The sequence below is a fragment of the Ostrinia furnacalis genome, unplaced genomic scaffold, assembly GCF_004193835.3.
Source record: "Ostrinia furnacalis isolate ACB-3 unplaced genomic scaffold, ASM419383v2 OfSCF7578, whole genome shotgun sequence".
NCBI classification, from domain to species: domain Eukaryota; kingdom Metazoa; phylum Arthropoda; class Insecta; order Lepidoptera; family Crambidae; genus Ostrinia; species Ostrinia furnacalis.
The window spans coordinates 288,300-308,097 of NW_021137817.1; the positions used below are offsets into that span (position 1 = coordinate 288,300).

Consider the following 19,798-nt stretch of genomic DNA (forward strand, 5'->3'; position numbering starts at 1 on the left):
CTAATAGTACTTAATCAATTTATTCGATTATGTATTCGATCATTATAGAACCTAATTAACGTTTTATTTTTTTATTAACTACTTAGTCAATTAATTTATTCCATTAGGTATTTGATAATTAAAAAACCTAAATAAACGTTTTAATAAATAAGTAAGTCAGAGCCTTATTAATTTTATAAAGATTAAGAGTGCCAACCCTAACACTCAGTTGAAGTGTAGGTATTTAACTCGCCGAAAGGGCTAAGTTTCCGTACTGCTTTAGCTCATATATCTACTGTGACTCAACTTTAAAGGTCCCTGTTGAAAATGAGTGATGAAAATATGCCCCCGACTTTCTTGGTCAATGCTGAGGGAGACCCTCTTTTGTAGAGGTACACGCAGTTGTTAATTTTGTTTTGCCATTGTGTTTTGTCTTGTATTTGTGTCTGTCCAAAATCTGACATCAAGCAGTTGGCAATCTTGTTTTGCGATTGTGTTTTGTTTGTAAGTCAAATAAAGTTATTAATTTTTATATTTGCAGTTATACTGCGGCTACTTCAAACACGAAGTCGAAGCGAACATGGTGGGCGCGGAGACACTTCTGCACGCGATGGGATACAAACCGGCGGGCGCGGGGCGGCTGGCACTCTACGCTCCCATCTGCCCCGACATGGTGGCGGCCATCTCCCGGGACGCGCTCGTGGCGCAGTGCGAGTGCCAGGTCAGTGAACCCGACCCCTTGAATAGGCGGGGCTAGTGTGGCGTCAGTGGCTTCAAGCCGGCGGGTGCGGGGCGGCTGGCACTGGACGCTCCAATCTGCCCCGACATGGTGGCGGCCATCTCCCGGGATGCGCTCGTGGCGCAGTGCGAGTGCCAGGTCAGTGAACCCGAGCCCTTGAGTAGGCGGGGCCAGTGGGGCGTTAGAAGCCGGCGGGCGCGGGGCAACTGGCACTCGACGCTCCCATCTGCCCCGACATGGTGGCGGCCATCTCCCGCGACGCGCTCGTGGCGCAGTGCGAGTGCCAGGTCAGTGAGCCGAGCCCTTGAGTAGGCGGGGCCAGTGGGGTGTTACAAACCGGCGGGAGCGGGGCGGCTGGCACTGGACGCTCCCATCTGCCCCGACATGGTGGCGGCTATCTCCCGCGACGCGCTCGTGGCGCAGAACGAGTGCCAGGTCAGTGACCCGAGCCCTTGAGTAGGCGGGGCCAGTGGGGCGGCAGTGACTATAAGCCGGCGGGAGCGGGGCGGCTGGCACTCGACGCTCCCATCTGCCCCGACATGGTGGCGGCCATCTCCCGCGACGCGCTCGTGGCGCAGTGCGAGTGCCAGGTCAGTGACTCACTTTCAGCTAGCTTGGGATAAGCTCTACTGCTAGGTGTTGGCGTATAGATGAGATGCGATAACAAGCTGATGGACGGCGGCTATACTCGGACTTTCCCTATGGTATTGATTGGATCAGAAATGAGATCCTTAGGATAAACATAGCCAAAAAGTGGCAGAAGGCGAGACACAGCTCGTAAAAATGTGCCAGAATAATAAACATTCTGTTCACTAGAGCAGTGTTTTTCAACCTGTGGGTCTCGACCCCCTGGGGGGGTCGCCAAGCCTCTAAAGGGGGGTCGCAAGAGGTCGTAAAAACTACTACAGTAAAAAAACATTAGTTACAAAGACAGATTTATCCGAAATCTTAATTATGCAAATGCATTAAAATGTTGTATGGATTGAAGTATTTGGTCCATACAAACATCTTTGTAACGTTATAAAATGCATGAAAAAAAAGCGAACGGTCGGGGGGTTGTCAAATATTTTTTCATACAGGAGTCGTGTCATGAAAAAGGTTGAAAATCACTGCACTAGAGTATCCAAGGTTCTGGTCAAGTTTTGATCAAAGTTTTTTGTTCTAGATTATGTCTCAAGTGTGGGAGGCGGTATGGGGCGGTGGCGCGCGTGTTTCATGGGCCGACGTGTGCCGGGAGCGCGCCGCACGCGCTTCCGACGCCGCCGCTGCCGCCGCGCGACTTGCCGCCGCCGCCGACGGCGCTAATGTGCACGGTACGGGTGAGATTCTACCTTATGTCTGTTGGTAAAGCCTGGTCCGTGAGCACGTAGAATTTTGTCCAATGACCCCAAGCTACCCATCCTTATCGCTCGCGCGTAATTATATTGCTGTCGCGACTGTGCGACGGGCGCCCGCAGTGAGTGTGCGAGCGTTGGAACAGACCGGGTTTTAGATAATGTCTCAAGTGTGGGAGGCGGTATGGGGTGGCGGCGCGCGCGTTTCATGGGCCGACGTGTGCCGGGAGAGAGCCGCACGCGCTTCCGACGCCGCCGCTGCCGCCGCGCGACTTACCGCCGCCGCCGACGGCGCTAATGTGCACGGTACGGGTGAGAACTAGCCTTATGTCTGTTGGTATAGATAGGTAATGTCGCAGGTGTGGGAACGTGGTATGGACTGCCATCGCTGCCGCTGACGGTGCTAATTTTCACGGTACAGGTGGGTCAGCCTTAGATCTTGTAGTTCTTTAGTCTGGTCTGTGAGCACATAGAATTTTGTCCAACGACCCCAAGTTGCCCATCCTTATCGCTCGCGCGTAATTATGTTGCTGTCACGCTCGCACACTCACTGCGGGCGCCCGTCGCACAGTCGCGACAGCAATATAATGAGGGCTATCGTTTTTATACTTAACAGTTGGCACCCCTGGCGATTGACAGGACCTTACTCTACAGTGGCGCCATCTTGATGAGTGCAAATGCGATAGTACTCCTACCACTTTAGCGCTCACAAGTTGGCGCCACTGTTTTCGCTACTAGCAAGTGACAGGACCTTACTCTACAGTGGCGCTAACTGGTGAGCGGTAAAACGATAGCCCTCATTACGCGCGAGCGATAAGGATGGGTTTTGGGGTCGTTGGACAAAATTCTACGTGCTCGCTCACAGACCGGGCTTTAGATTATGTCTCAAGTGTGGGAAGCGGTATGGGGTGGCGGCGCGCGTGTCTCATGGGCTGACGTGTGCCGGGAAAGAGCCGCACGCGCTTCCGACGCCGCCGCCGCCGCCGTGCGACTTGCCGCCGCCGCTGACGGCGCTAATGTGCACGGTATGAGTGTTAGAGAATCGGCCTTATGTCTGTTGGTATAGATCAGGTGTGGCCAACCGGTCGATCGCGACTATTAGTCCAGTCGATCGTGGCAAGGCAAAAAATACTACATGATTGTGTATGTACTAAACTATGCTGTTTCATTTAAGATTTCAAGAAGTATGTAAGTGATAGATCACCCAGGGTTTCGTTAGTAAACAGTAGATCTTATGTCTAATCAAGTTGGCCACCCCTGGTATAGATAGGTAATGTCGCAGGTGTGGGAACGTGGTGTGTGCCGCCTTCGCCGCCGTTGACGGTGCTAATTTTCACGGTACAGGTGGGTCAGCCTTAGATCTTGTAGTTCTTTAGTCTGGTCTGTGAGCACATAGAATTTTGTCCAACGACCCCAAGTTGCCCATCCTTATCGCTCGCGCGTAATTATGTTGCTGTCACGCTCGCACACTCACTGCGGGCGCCCGTCGCACAGTCGCGACAGCAATATAATGAGGGCTATCGTTTTTATACTTAACAGTTGGCACCCCTGGCGATTGACAGGACCTTACTCTACAGTGGCGCCATCTTGATGAGTGCAAATGCGATAGTACTCCTACCACTTTAGCGCTCACAATTTGGCGCCACTGTTTTCGCTACTAGCAAGTGACAAGACCTTACTCTACAGTGGCGCTAACTGGTGACCGCTAAAACAATAGCCCTCATTACGCGCGAGCGATAAGGATGGGTAGCTTGGGGTCGTTGGACAAAATTCTACGTGCTCACGGACCGGGCTTTAGTGTCTCAAGTGTGGGAGGCGGTATGGGGCGGTAGCGCGCGAGTTTCATGGGCCGACGTGTGCCGGGAGAGAGCCGCTCGCGCTTCCGATGCCGCCGCCGCCGCCGCACGACTTGACGCCGCCGCTGATGGTGCTAATGTGCACGGTATGAGTGATAGAGAATCATCGGCGTTATGCTATAATGAATAAGAGCTATTCGTGCACTTTGCTTACCAGTGTCGAGAGTACAGTCTGTTTTAATTTTTTATTGAACTTAGGCTTCGTGCAAGTGTCTTCATTTATTTCGTACGTTTCACCTAATTATAATTAAAGAAATATAAACCGGCCGTGGTCACAGGCTGACAGAGTCAGTTAATTCAATACATAATTGGAATCATTTCTTGGGTCATCAAAAATAGATATCACTGACTATTTTGCCAAACTGAAGATTCAGCTAATTCCGAATGTGGACGGTCTGACTTTAATAGAAAAATCTTTGTTTCAGGTTCAGAAATATATTCAAACATACCCGTGACGGTGACCGACATTCACCACCGGAGCCGCCTAGTGGATGCCCGGTACCCCCGCTACAACGAGACCTCGTTCGACGAGCCCCTCCCTCCCATGCACCCCCCCTACGCGGTGCCCCCCCACCTCATGTACCCCCTGCCCCACGATATCCCCGTCACCGTCACCAGCCAGCTCGTCATGACCCCCTACGGAGTCCCTTACTACTACCCAGTCCAAGCGCCCTATATGATCCCCACACCAGTCTACGCGCCTATCAAACAAGCCACCAACGTACCTATCAACGGATACCCGCCCACAACACAATATAACAGGTATCCTTCTGTACCGACCGCCCAGCTCATCGAACTCGACTCTCCGTCCGTCTACGAAAACGGCCGCTTTGACAAACACCGGGACGACGACCGAAGTCACAGGAGAAGCAGGCAGCCCGAAAGTTCTAGAAGGAATAGCACTTCAAAGTCAGGATTCAGTGACGTGTCGCTCCCTAGTTTGCCGCGGTCTGACACACAACCAGCCTTGAGCAAAGCGAGGGAAGACGGCATGGGAACATACGAGAGCTGGGATTATGTGTTTCGGAATCTTTCGAGCAAAGAGCAGGACGGGGAGACTCGGAGCCGGTATTCCCCGTCTCTAGATCGGGATTCCCGGACGCTGGACCGGTTAGACCGGGAGGAGAGGCGGGCGAAGTATCAGCCGACCACCCTCGACTTGGAGGACGGATTGCAAGCGCTAAACATCGACCGATCGTATGACGAGGATGCGTACCGGACGGCGAAAGTGAACGAGAATTTGATGCGATTGAAACAGGAGCAGGAGTTGAAGCGAGCTAAGCAGTTAGCTAGAAAGCAGATGGACGAGCGAAAGCCTAAGAAACTGGAGCCTATTAAATCCGACGCTTTGATATCGACTAAAGTGGCGCCCGACAAAGTCAAACTTTTAAGTAAGAAGGACGTTAAAGATAGGAAGGAGGTGATAAAGCAGCAGAGTTCTATGAACGGGTCGGTGGCAAGTGTGGAGGCCAAGAAAGTGCGGAAACCGGCCAAACTCGTCGCGGCCGAGGCCGAGCGGCCCGCGCGTCCCGCCAAGCCACTGGAGAATGGACACAGCAGCGGACATAGTTCGAAAACGACGCCTGGTGAGTTATTTTATGTATACTTATTCTTTGAAAATATTAATTTCTCTTTTTTACCTAATAAATGATTAGTTTTCTTGATGACATTGTGTTGTGACGACATTCGTTCAACTGTTATTGTGATGTTTCCCATCTGTGAAAAATAAAGCTAGTGGACTCTCTGTCCCTATAATAATTTCTGTGGGTAAATAAAATTCATTTGTTAGACCTTATTCTTTGCTTTTGGTGTATGCTGTAATAAGTCTAATGTTCGACTTCATGTACGGTCAACAGCACGTCAACGTAAACACTGTGGTATCTTACGTAGTTGCGATAGGGGCGACTTTGCAACGAAAATGTATAGCTTGATTACCACATTTATAAATTTCCATGGAATAAAGTCGCTTACGTCAACTGCCTCACAAGTAATTTGGGCACTATCTCAAATCAAATCCAATGTACTTACATCTCCATGCACAGATCTTGAGGAATAGGCTAGTTTCCTAAAAAAATTTTTTTAGTCCGTAATGTTTAATATCAAAAAATATTGGACACATATATTTTTATTTGTCAATCAAACAAATAATTACATAGTTATGGTGCGTTGAAGTTCCGCACGACGTCACAACGTGCGGCACTTTTATGCACGCATTGACGTCACGGGCCTCCTTTTATGAACTTTGGCGCGCTTTATCTCTTTAAATTTTCATTAGTTTGAAAAAGTGAAAAATACGTATAGAGTATTTTTTGATAAGTTAACTGACGGACTAATTAAAACTCTTGCTTTTTGACCAAGGAAACATCCCTATTAAGGCTGTTCTTATTTCCACAGCGCCGCCGCAAGCGAATTACGACCTTAAGGCGCAGCTGATAGTGTCGCTCGACGAGCCCGACGCGCGCCGCTCGCCGCCGCGCCCCGTCGCCAACGGGGACCCCCCTCGCCCCGCCTCCGCCGCGAAGCGCGACAGGTCAGTCAATATAAACTCTTAATACACTTGCTCGCTTCTATGACTAAGTTTCTTCCACCACTTCTTTTCAGCACCAGCCCATAATGTTGTCCCAAAGTGGTGATAGGGCAAGCTATTATTTGGGACATGTACAAGTGCCCAGGAAAAGGCCTAAAGATTCAAGATCTGCATGCGTTGGTGTGGTTGAAGCTTAAGTGCTGAAAAACTATTTAATTTGATGTTTCGAAGAAGTTAGCAGAAGTTCAAAGAATATGCTCGATACTCATTATAATTTAATGCATCCACAATGTTTGATTAGTATTGCACGAAACCAAGTGTAATTCGTTTCTTGACAATCTTATTCAATTATGCTCGATCGACTTTGCGAGTAGTGTATTCGGGCCTTAAAAATGATGTTTTACACAGCGCCCTCTAGCCCGTAACTAAGCAAAGCTTGTATCACGTAGGATCACCGTTATCAACTAATGCTGATACAATGTGATACAATGAGGGCCGTATTTACACCTGCCTTGTTTTGCATAAAAAAACTACTTGGTACCATTAGCGAGTGACAGCACCTAATAATAGCGCTAACTGGTGAGCGTTAAAACGGTTGGTAGCCCATAAGTTATTACATAAGTGCATGATCTCCTTTTTTGTTCAGCCTTTACCTGGGATCTAGTGTTAACACCAAACCCACTCCCTTCCAGATGGGAATGCTCCACGTGCACCTACCTCAACAAAGACACGGTGGCCGCCTGCGAGATGTGCGGTAAGTCCAAGCGAGGGCCTGAGATCCAGCCGCTAACCTCAGGCGGTCGCGAATGCCCAGCCTGCACGCTCGTCAACCGACGAGACGCGAGGGTTTGCGACGCCTGCGGCACCAGTTTAGACCACTGTCCTACGTATATTTAAACGGTTAAGGGCGCTTTTCGCTTGGAAACGACGATTGTGTTTTGTTTTAATTCAATGGAGGAAAGCAAATGACGATTGTCTTTTGTTTTGGTCGGTGTAAAGAAACGCACATTACGCACATATTGCAGCAGGCTGTCACAGATTGTACACGCGGCCACATTGTTAACTATCCATCTCCGTTTTTGCTCTCGCTCTAATCAAATGGTGATTCTTTGCGATAGAACGAGATGACATGACTGGCAATGGGCAGTTAACACTGTTGCCGATAGTACAGTAACAGTGGCATACATTTTGACAAGGAAACACGAAGAAAAAATAATAAAATGAAAACAAACCGAGCAGTGCTACTCTGTGCGACTTGGTGCGACTTTTGACCGTTCTTATTTTTGCATTATTAATAGACAGTTACANGTTGATATCGACTAAAGTGGCGCCCGACAAAGTCAAACTTTTAAGTAAGAAGGACGTGAAAGATAGGAAAGAGGTGATAAAGCAGCAGAGTTCGATGAACGGGTCGATGGCAAGTGTGGAGGCCAAGAAAGTGCGGAAACCGGCCAAGCTCGTCGCGGCCGAGGCCGAGCGGCCCGCGCGTCCCGCCAAGCCACTGGAGAATGGACACAGCAGCGGCCATAATTCGAAAACGACGCCTGGTAAGTTTATTTTCTGTACTTATTCTTGCAAAACATTCAGTTCAGATTAAGACATGGTTTTGAAACTTGGTTCTATTAGAAACCCGCTTTAAAGCCTTTTCTTGACCATTTTGTGTGATTTAACTGGAAATATAATACTAAGGCTAAATATTATACTAAGTTGTTTTTCAGCTAGAATATTATTTTTTTTAAATACTACTAAAATACCTTTTCTCTGCTTCTTGTTCTGTAGGCTATAGTAACTTAAATCTTCGTCTTTGTGAATAATAAATAAATCACAGGTTTAGACACTACAACATTCGCTATCTACATCTACACTAATATTATAAAGAGGAAAACTTTGTTTGTTTGTTTGGTTGTAATGAATAGGCTCAAAAACTACTGGACCGTTTTTAAAAATTCTTTCACCATTCGAAAGCTACATTATCCACGATTAACATAGGCTAAATTTTATTTTGGAAAAAAATAGGGTTCCTTAAAATATGTAGATAATGTAGTCCACGCGCGCGAAGCCGTGGGCGGAAAGCTAGTAGTAAATATTTTGATTCGATTAAATCGCATAAGTCAACTATTTTACAAGTAACTTATAAGATGTAGCAAAACGGTAACGATCTTAAATCCAAATCGAACGCTTCAGGCTCAGATCTTGAGGAATTAAGGCTATTCTTATTTCCACAGCACCGCCGCAAGCGAATTACGACCTTAAAGCGCAGCTGATAGTGTCGCTCGACGAGCCCGACGCGCGCCGCTCGCCGCCGCGCCCCGTTGCCAACGGGGACCCCCCGCGCCCCGCCTCAGCCGCGAAGCGTGATAGGTCAGTAGACTATAAAAGGGTATTTTACACTTTTAAGGCTTCCACAGACCAAACGCGGGTCAGAAGCAGTGCGGGTCAGTTGCAGCGCGGCTGAGACACACTGAAGGCAGCGCAGTTTCAAGCAGTTGCAACGCCAGCGGTTGTCAAAAAATTCAATATTCGAAAACCGCTTTCAACGCGCTGCTACCGCCCTGCGTCCGGTGTGTCATGCTAATATGGCCGCCATAGTAATACAACAGCGCGGGCCCGCGTTCGCGCCGCTTCTGTCAGGCAGTTGCAGTGCGGCGCGGTTGGAGCGCGGGCCCGCGTTCAAATTTGGTGTGACACACTTCAAAGAGTTTCTTGTTTACAACTTTGCCTTTATCGCTTAAGTTGACAAGTTCTAAGCTGAGCTAAGCTGGAAAGCTGGTGCTTCCAGCTGGTGGGTACCAGACAATTATACATACAATTTACACTTCAAGACGTTCTAAAGAGCCTCTCAAGATGCTTTAAAAAGCATAATCTTCTGATTTGTTCACAGTCTCGGCTAGCTGGTATTCTGGTCGTCAGCTTATTGGTCAAATTAGAGACTAAGAAACGATGAAAGAAAAAACAGATTACATAATATGCCAATTATCAGGTCAAGCAGTGGTTGAATAGCTGCTAAGTTTCCCTATAAGATACCAGTCTGCTAAAAATATTTTCAGCGCGTTGTTGCACGTTCGAAGTGTAACAAACAATAACAATACACAATATTTTAATAATATTGAGGAATGTAGTATGTTTATGGATTAAGGGTAGCGATTGGAAGTTAGGCTCTGATTCTGCACGATCGTAGTCGTAGATTGATAAGTGTAACCAAACTATCCTCATCTTCCTTCCAGATGGGAATGCTCCACATGCACCTACCTCAACAAAGACACGGTGGCCGCCTGCGAGATGTGCGGTAAGTCCAAGCGAGGGCCTGAGATCCAGCCGCTAACCTCAGGCGGTCGCGAATGCCCCGCCTGTACGCTCGTCAACCGACGGGACGCGAGGGTTTGCGACGCCTGCGGCACCAGCTTAGACCACTGTCCTACGTATATTTAAACGGTTAAGGGCGCTTTTCGCTTGGAAACGACGATTGTGTTTTGTTTTAACTCGATGGAGGAAAGCAAATGACGATTGTCTTTTGTTTTGATCGGTGTAAAGACGCACATTACGCACATATTGCAGCAGGCTGTCACAGATTGTACACGCGGCCACACTGTCAACTATCCATCTCCGTTTTTGCTCTCGCTCAAATCTAATGGTGATTCTTTGCGATAGAACGAGATGACATGACTGGCAATGGGCAGTTCTTTAACACTGTTGCCGATAGTACAGTAACAGTGGCATACATTTTGACAAGGAAACACGAAGAAAAAATAATAAAATGAAAACAAACCGAGCAGTGCTACTCTGTGCGACTTGGTGCCACTTTTGACCGTTCTTATTTTTGCATTATTAATAGGCAGTTACATGTTACAAGACAGATAATGTACCATCCTAGATTGCATCCCACTTAACATCAGGTGCGACTGTGGTCAAATACCTGCCTTCTTATGCATAAAAAAAATCATACTACCTACTGCTTCGGAACAGTAACTAAGACAGATGTGTACCATCCTAGATTGCATCCCACTTAACATCAGGAGCGATAGTGGTCAAATACCTTCCTTGTTATGCATAATAAAAATCCTACTACTGCTTCGGAACAGTACTATCGCATCATGCATTTTTGAGCATTTAATAATAAATTCCAATTTCCAATAATAACATTTAATTTAATACCAATCTGTTCTTTCCAAGCGAAATTGTGTAATTCTCAGCGATAGGCCTAGGTGCGTTCTTATGATCGGAAAGTTTAAATCGGGTTGCCAACTTATGTCTAATCATTTTAGTATTTATTTTAATAGATTAGGTTTCGTAAGTTTCTTTAGCACAAACTACGATTGCCAATTTTTTAACGAGGAATGTTACGTTCTGAAACGAGATTTGTATTTATTTTCGTAATTATTTTTGGCAATATAACATAATTATTTCTTGCAGGAAGTAATAAGATCAGCTGTAATGTTACTTTTTTATTACCTTCTGCTAAGAAAATGTTATAGTAAACATGTATTGTTAAACGATATTATAAGCTAAATGTTAAATTCATGTTTCCTAAATATAATACGGATACCTATCATTAAGTTTGGCGTTCTAATATATTTTGACAGATGGCTTATTTACATGCTTGTTTAGCATATAAATTAACGTAATTATTATCTACGTGAGAGTATACTAAAAATATAAACAAAATTCAATTCTTATATGCATATTTCAAAATTGGTAACCAAATGATGTTAAAAACGTATGTGTACAACATACATATACCTATTTAAAATTAATGTTAAGTTTACAAATCTAATGCTACATAATTTATTATCGTTTCACAATAAATAAAACGAGATTGTAATTTTGTATCGAATTATTTGATCAAGCTTGTTTAATCGACATTCCTCATATTGCTCATCATTTCGAAAAACGATGCGACTAATGATCATTCTGTGTTTGAAACAATAATTATATTGTTTAAAAAATGCATATCACACAAGTGATATTGATGTTTGAATATAAAATATCTTAAATGTCGTTCGGTGTTGTTGAACTATTTCTTTCAAATACAGTTTGTATGCATTCGATTCCGGATTGTTAAAATTATAAATAATCAATCAGTTATAAATAAAATAAAAAAGTTACGTATTTTTAATAAACTACAGACGAGAGGCACAGTGGTTTAGAAAACGGATAAAAAATGCAAAAGAAAAGATTTTCTAAGAAATTAAAAAATGCAATGTCTAATTAGATTCAATTATATTGTGCAAAGGCCACACAAAAAGTTATTTTTATAACTGGGAAAAAATGTATTTACTTCGATTAAATACAATTTTGTTTGGTGCAATTTAGATCAATTTCACAAGAGGCAAAAACTGTAGAGGCGAATATTATGTTTATTGTATTTCCGCCATTTATTTCGTTTCTGAACCACTGCGAGTTTGCTCCTGATAAGATAATTTTACAGATTTTTGATGTCTCGCAGAATCTATCGGGGCTTCTTGGTATTATCTGTTATTGTTTTCGTTTTGAGTTGTCCGTTTTTCCTAAAGTGATATTATATGCCATGATGTTTTCAGAGATCGAAATACGTTTACGTAGTGATCAATTTCGTTAACATAGTGATAACGTGGCTATAAACTAATTTGTGTCGTCTTCAACATAAAAAGAACTTGTGACGCAGTACAGGACTACAAGTATGTTATCTAGTAACTCATATTGAGCCAAAAGGAGTCTAGTTCTTCGTCGACAATGCATAAACAAATAATTGTTAAAATCATAATAAATATTCATATTGTTTATAGGTTGCTATTAACTTATTTGTGCTGTGTACTGTGGGGAACATTTTGTATTTATTTTTATACAGACCGTCATTATTTTTGTTCGCGACTGTCGTTTCGCCACACAGGGTAACCTAACATGGGCGCGCGGCTATTGTTAATTCGGATAGATATTTATGTATTATATTGTATGGCCACGAAAGAGGGCGTGCGAGTTGAAATTATCTTGAAATTATATTATAAATAAATAGTGTTCGTTTATTCGCCTTCTAAAATGCTTTAATGTTAGTTGAAAAAAATAGATAACGCTTTTATTTTTGTTTTCTTTTTTGATAAATTATTGATCTGTGTATATAATTGTTAGTGTTTGTAAATAGTAGATATTAAATATATTTATTTAGACAACGCAGTTTGTGATTTTTAACTTATGTTGGGATGAATAAACGTTTAAAATCATAAATTAATCAATAGTTACGAGGACATCAATAAAGGTGCAATTGTTGAACATTGTATGTAATTTTATAATCACAGTTTACGACGATGTGCACAGTGTATAATAAAGTATCGAGGATAGTACACGGAGAGTCAAGTAGCGTTAGGCAGTAAATAAAGCACTGAGGACGTGTATTTTTCTATTTACGAAAAGTAGATTTCTCATACAAACCAGTTTGTAAAACAAGTTGTGCTTCACATTAAGTTGCCTTTAGTTGATTCGAGAAGACTTAAATTATTGTAAAGCAAAAATTATAATAGATAAACAGATAGGAGAAATTATGTCCCTTATATTAATAAAAAAATAAATAATACTGTTTTTCAATTTGGATTTTCATTTCGTTTACTTCAAAACCTTGCACGCGCAGATACGTTTAAAATTGCATATTATTTCTGAGTCGGGGCTCTATATTTCTCTGCTGGATCGATTGTAAATAGGTAATCGATCCAGCAGAGAAATAGATCGATTATGTATTTACTCGAACGTATGCTCGTGCCTTACGTTTTGCCGACGAGCAGCTAAACGTACATATTACCTAACAAACTCGCCATAGCATAGTAATTATCTCCATCTATACTTAAACAGAATCTTAAAAGAAAGGCGGCGAGATGAGATGTGATTTTTTATTTCCTACAAATTAATTCATTAATATTACGATACATATCACAAAGTTTCTTAAATAGTCAGTCTGGTTATCGTGAGTTTTCTATGTCCGGAGTTGGAATTGGAATTTTCCTTGTGATCATGGATACGCTTGATGACTTTTGGAATGAGTCCGCTACTGGAACCGCCCTGCTTGTCGTGACTGTGAGCAAGAACTTTTCCAAGTAGCCCGGGGCTGTCGTGGCTGTTGTGGTCATCGTTGCCTGAAAAAATAAGAGAAATAATTTAAAGCACTGTGAAAAAAAAGCATTGCAAATTTTTGACGAAGTAGTTGTATCCCCGCAATGATAAAAGTGGACAATTTTTTTTTATGTGACAGGAGGCAAACGAGCAGACGGATCACCTGATGCTAAGTGATTACCGTCGCCCATACAAATGGAAAAGAATCTTAGCAATTTTCATCCCCTCCGGTGTCACGGGTGACAATTGAACATAAAAGCTGTGATAAAAGTCACCAGTTGTCCCCTCTGCTCTGGCACGAATCAGAAGGGAACAGTTGGGAAAATGTGTAACCCGGTCGACAACTGGAAAGATAATTCCCAATTGTCGACCGGTAGAGGAATAATTGGTACGAGTATATCTCGTCGAACAGGGTTTTGCTTGATATGGTTAATGACTGGAAAGTGAACAGTTACCAACCTGGTGCGGCCAACGCCACAGCTACTAGCGCCATTGCGATAATCTGAAATAAAATAAAAATAATTATAATAATAGGTATATCTCTAGTTTGAAGCGACATTATCCCAAAGTTGTCGGTGTCGTCGAATCCGAATCTAGTGGTCGCTGGGTTATTGTGGTGATCGTGTGGATTTCATCACGGATTGCTATTTTTATAGGCGCGGCTTTTACCGCACGTCCCGCGTGCGTATCCACGCATTACAATCTTTTATGAAGAGAGAAGATACGTAAAAAATGCTTTGAAAAAAAAAAGTTAACCGGAACCGAGAAAAGATAGACAGTGAAAAATTACAAAAAACGGCAATTGAGGTCATAAGAAAAGCTTATTATACAAAAGGAATAAATAAAAAATGGATCCTTACCAGAACCTGGACCTTGGCCATATTAAAATCCTATTGTTGTCTTTACACAATCCCACACACTGTGGGATAATTTTGATAAGCACGGCTTTTATAGGTGGTAGACCAGGTACGGAAGTCTTCTTAACATGTCGCGGTCATTTGAGAAAATATGGGATTCTCTAAATGGCTAGACATAATTTAAGTAGCTGATAATAATTTTCATCATGAAATTGCTATGTTAAAAGAAAAGTGGTCGCACGAAATTTTGAAAAAGAAGTAATGTTTCAATTAACTCGATCTCCCCATTTCTAAATAATAATAATAATTTATTTATTTCTCTCACAATGAATGAATAAAAGAAATAAAATCTGTTTGCATTCAATTACCAAAAGAGATGACCAAAAAAGCTCCAGAATAGCCAGAAACATAGCAAGTTTCATGTAATCCTTTATGAAATAGTAACTCTATGACATTATCAGATCTTTTGAAAATGTGTGATTTCATATTGTACTGCAACCTTGTACGTTGAACTTATGTTTTTTATGCAAAGCAATGCTGAACTGGTTTGATTTTGAACTTTGTACTTACTCGAGTTAAGTTTACAAGCGATTACTTATGAGTCTTCTACAATTCGATTTAAAAAGTATTCAATACCTACATCATATCAAATGGTTCTGGGTTCTAGTGTTGACTACTCAATAGTACTGTTTAAAAACAATGTTCTGGGTGCGGTTCTAGGAAAACCTACCTCCCGACCATAGGTACTATTTATAAGACAATCATAAAAGAAAAACGTCGAGGTTAGATGTATTATTATTTTATTTAGTACAAAATTAATAATTAAATAGTATTTACCACATTAAGAATCAAACATTTTAAACAGTGGATTGGTTATCGTGATTCTTGGACGTGGACATTTGGTGCGTGCACTCCGGGATTGGAAATTTTGGAATCACTGTGTTTGTGATCACCGACATGTTTGAGGACCTTTGCTACAGGTCCGTCACCAGCACCGCCGTGTTCGTGAATGTGAGAAAGAACTTTTCCAACAGGCCCGTTTCTGGCACCGCCGTTTTCGTGAGTGTGAGAAAGAACTTTCCCAAGATGTCCGTTACTGACACCACCGTGTTCGTGACTATGAGCAAGAACTTTTCCAAGAAATCCGGGGCTGTCGTGGCTCTTGTGGTCATCATCATCTGAAAAATAGATAGAGAATAATCAAAAAGTAAATAGGTAGCCCATTTTTCACTGGCAGTGGCAGTAATACATGGTAGTACCTAGTCCGGCGGTTGTTAGTTCGGTTGACCTAAAGTAAATATTTAAATTAGCTATAAACTATCTATAGCAAAGTTAGCTGTACACAGTATAGAAACGCTTAAGATTTTTAAAAAAACTGAAAATGAGGCAACATTTTCGCACTCTAGCAGTACGGTTTTCAGGGTTGCACATTTTGGGTATTTAAATTAAAGATCTACCCTTTACTCTGAAGGGGCTAAGCAACACAAAAAAATCTTAGATAAGTACATGCGCGTTTTTTATTGAATTCGATTTTGGTCAAATAAATAGTAACATGTACAAAAAGGTACCAACCAGGGGCGGCTAACGCCACAGCCACCAGCGCCATAGCAATAATCTGAAATGAATAGTCATAACAATTTTATCTCTAAATTAACTATTAAATCTTAATACATAGATTCGGATGGACACGGATACATAGATGGAGCGGGCCATGCTTGGAGTTTCCCTGCGTGATCGAATCAGAAATGAGGAGATCCGCAGGAGAACCAAAGTGACCGACATAGCTCGCAGAATTGCTAAAATCAAGTGGCAGTGGGCGGGGCACATAGCTCGTAGAGACGATGGCCGTTGGGGCAGAAAAGTTCTCGAGTGGCGACCACGGACTGGAAGACGTAGCGTGGGCAGGCCTCCTACTAGGTGGACCGACGATCTCGTAAAGGTCGCGGGAAGAGCCTGGATGCGGGCAGCGCAGGACCGTACATTGTGGAAAACCTTGGAGGAGGCATTTGTCCAGCAGTGGACGTCATTTGGCTGAAACGAACGAACGAACATAGATTCAGTCGTCTCGTAGGATTTATGTAATTTGTTATAATAAAAAAAAAATAGGTCCTTACCAGAAACTTGACCATATTATTTATAATCTATTGTTGTCTTTACTCAAGAACTGTAGGATAATTTTGACGGGCACGACTTATATAGGTGGTGGATTACCCTTCTCAATCTGAATTTTCTCATCAACTCGTTTTTTGTATATTAGATGCCTATGTTGCGGTCATTTAAGAAAATATCAGATTCTGTAAATCGAGCGTTTTTATCATAAAATTGCTACACGGCTCTACACTATTACAATGGATGCTAAACATCCGAAAAACTTGAAAAAACTGATACTTTTTTCAATTTTAACCGCCACAATTGTCTGGTGGTAAGAACTTAAGAAGACCACTTGCTTCAGACTCAGGGATCTCGGCTTTGTTTCCCAGTTGGGGCAAAATCGGTTGGTGGTAGGGCTTGTTCTAAGTCCGCCTGGCTCTACTATCCATTTCACTTAAGTCGATCACTATAGTTGCTATGACTAGGTATGATGATCTTTTGTAAATAACGTGATTTAATTTTGCACTGTAACCGTGCACTTTGATCTATGTTTTTTATGCAAAAACAATGCGTACAGGTTTAATTTTGGACTTTGATCTCGAGGTCTTATGCCAAAAATAGATAAAACATTAATGACCAGTGAATCCTTATAGGCGATATCAAACCTTACGATAACTGTTCTATGGTTCGATTTGAAAACGTATGAAATCTACTACTTATCAAATGGTTCTGGCATTGACTACTCAACTTAGGTCCGATTCGACCAAACTTTTATCCGAAAATTACTCCTGGTATAACTAACTGGCACATTCACAGTTTCAGTATGGGAAATATGTCAAAACTTGACGATTTATTCAGAGATTAATATTTACTTTTGTTTGCTCGAACCCACCCTTAAAGTTCTGTGAATAAAGCGATCTTCTTCTTCATTTTCTGTTATGTGAATTTCAACAACTGATGAATCACTACTCTGTCTCACTATTGTCCTCTGTTAAGTACTTACTTAAGTATTCATCGAAATGAAAACATGCTTTTCGGAAAAAGGTTGCCTGCATGCGTGCGTGATAATTATAACAAATTGATTTTATTTTCAATTAATGTATCCCATGAAGTCTCCTTGTCTAACTGAATGCTTACTCTACTCTTCGCTATTCTTGTACAGAAAATAAGGTAGGTTTGAAAGCCTATACTCGTAGGTACGAGTACTAAAACAATATCTGTATACTAAAACATATACCATTAGTTAGACAAATTGTGTTGTTGAGATTACATGTATATTTATTTCTTACAAAATTAATAACTTATGTATTTTCCATATTACAAACTTATATCATTGTTATACAGTCAGTCGGTTATCGCGATTCTTCAGTATCAGTGTTTATGGACATGTTCCAGAACTTTTCCTGCAGGTCCGCTACCGTGACCCCCGTGTCCGTGACTGCTCTCTAGTCTGTGTTCAATACCGTGTTTGACAATTTTTTCTACAGGGCTGTCATGGGCTTTTCCTATTGGCCCGTGGCCGGCACCACCGTGTTCGTGGCTGTTGTGATAAACTTTTCCTAGGGGCCCGTGACTGTCGTGGTTATCGTGACCTGAAAGAAATACAAAGAAATTACAATAAGATGAATATTGTAATTCGAATATGGAGGATATTGTTAATTTCGAAAAGTAGCTTCAGTTTTAAAATTGATGTAACGAACATGCTTTTATCATGAAATTGCTACACGGCTCTACACTATTACAATGGATGCTAAACATCCGAAAAACTGACAGTTTTTTCAATTTTAACCGCCTCAATTGTCTGGTGGTAAGAACTTAAGAAGACCACTTGCTTCAGACTCAGGGATCTCGGGTTTGTTTTCCAGTGGGGGCAAAATTCTCTGTTTTAATAATTTTTAATACGTAGGCCTACTATTATATCTACATTACGTACATTACGTACATTAGTTACGTAGGTAATAATTGTTTCTTTTTTTACATTCATGAGGTAGTAGTAGTAGTGTATAGTGGCATATTTAGAAGGTAAATGGTACCAACCTGGAGCGGCTAACGCTACAGCCACCAGCGCCATTGCGATAAACTGAAATAAACAAAAGAAATAAGTGCTAGTATTCTTATAATAAAATAAAAAGAAAACAAATCAATATCGAAGAAAAATCGCGTATTATTTCAAAGCTAGAGAAAGGAATTCCAAACAAAGACCTGACAAAAGAATATGGTGTATCACGTGGTTTATTCGTCCAAGTGTATTGTATCACACTCGACAATTTCAACCATTTGGAAAGAAAGGGACAAAATTCAAATACTTTATGACAAGAATTTTTTGAAAATGAAACGAGCCAGAACAACGCGGCATACGAAGATTGAGGAAGCTTTGTTAAAGTGGTTTAAATATCAAAGGACAAATAATGTCCCAATAAATGGACCAATTCTTCAACAAAAAGCAAACGATTTTGCTCAACGTCTTGGTGAAGATTTTGTTTGCTCGTCTAGTTGGATTCAACGTTTCCGGGCTCGACATGGCATTGTCGGCGGGAAAGTGAGTGGTGATAAAGGTGCTGTAAACGAATGGATGGCGCAAAAGTGGCCTACATTATGCGAAGGCTACAGTCCAGAAGACATTTATAATGCAGACGAAACTGGACGAAACCGGACTTTTTTACAATATGACACCAGACAGGACTTTAAAAGTCTAAGAATTGTTCGGGAGGAAAAATGTCCAAGACGAGACTAACGATCATGGTTGCAGCAAATATGACAGGATCCTGTAAAAGGAAGCTTTTAGTTATTGGGAAATCTAAGAAACCAAGATGCTTTAAAAACACACGCTCACTGCCGGTAAGTACTGTAAACAAGTTAAGTCAAGTACGAAACTGGGACGCTGAATTAAAAGCAAACAATAAAAAAGTTCTTCTTTTAGTTGATAATTGTCCTGCTCATCCGGCTGTTACTAATCTGAAGTGCATTAAACTCGTGTTCTTACCACCAAATGTTACATCTGTACTGCAACTTATGAACCAAGGTGTAATAAGATGTTTAAAATCTCATTATAGAAGACTGCAAGTGTTAAAGTTAATACAAAGCATTGACAGTAATAATTAATCAGAACAGCTTTACGGTTCTTGATGATATCAGAAGCATGGGAAAAAGTTTCACAAAAAACTATAGCTAACTGCTTTGGGCATGCAGGTTTTAAATATCTTACAAGTCTTATAAGAAGAACCTCAGATGATTTGATTGACGATGATGAAGAGGACAATATTTCTTTGGCTCCATTAGCCCAAAATTTACGACCTGCTTTATCTACTACTGAAGCAGACGAGTTCATTGATGTAGATCAG

General features: G+C 42.0%; 3 protein-coding genes across 5 annotated transcripts; all 3 read left to right on the forward strand.

The window, feature by feature from the left end:
- Positions 1–525: 525 nt before the first annotated feature.
- tamo (PUB and ZnF_RBZ domain-containing protein tamozhennic) lies at positions 526–7,583 on the forward strand. Of its 3 annotated transcripts, none has more exons than XM_028321773.1 (5): positions 526–700; positions 2,930–3,077; positions 4,334–5,494; positions 6,300–6,438; positions 7,128–7,583. In XM_028321773.1, the coding sequence occupies exons 1-5, from the start codon at positions 560–562 to the stop codon at positions 7,330–7,332; spliced, it is 1,794 nt and encodes a 597-aa protein (XP_028177574.1). In that variant the 5' UTR covers positions 526–559; the 3' UTR covers positions 7,333–7,583. The 3 variants fall into 3 exon arrangements, with proteins under 3 accessions (XP_028177574.1, XP_028177576.1, XP_028177575.1); XM_028321775.1 differs by lacking the exon at positions 526–700 and adding an exon at positions 764–856; XM_028321774.1 differs by lacking the exon at positions 526–700 and adding an exon at positions 1,216–1,308.
- A 266-nt stretch (positions 7,584–7,849) lies between these two features.
- On the forward strand, positions 7,850–12,918 carry LOC114365225 (uncharacterized). Its single transcript, XM_028321759.1, has 3 exons — positions 7,850–7,982; positions 8,661–8,796; positions 9,660–12,918. The coding sequence occupies exons 1-3, from the start codon at positions 7,850–7,852 to the stop codon at positions 9,862–9,864; spliced, it is 474 nt and encodes a 157-aa protein (XP_028177560.1). The 3' UTR covers positions 9,865–12,918.
- Positions 12,919–18,672: 5,754 nt separating this feature from the next.
- On the forward strand, positions 18,673–19,559 carry LOC114365227 (tigger transposable element-derived protein 4-like). Its single transcript, XM_028321760.1, has 2 exons — positions 18,673–19,086; positions 19,182–19,559. The coding sequence occupies exons 1-2, from the start codon at positions 18,673–18,675 to the stop codon at positions 19,557–19,559; spliced, it is 792 nt and encodes a 263-aa protein (XP_028177561.1).
- Positions 19,560–19,798: the final 239 nt, after the last annotated feature.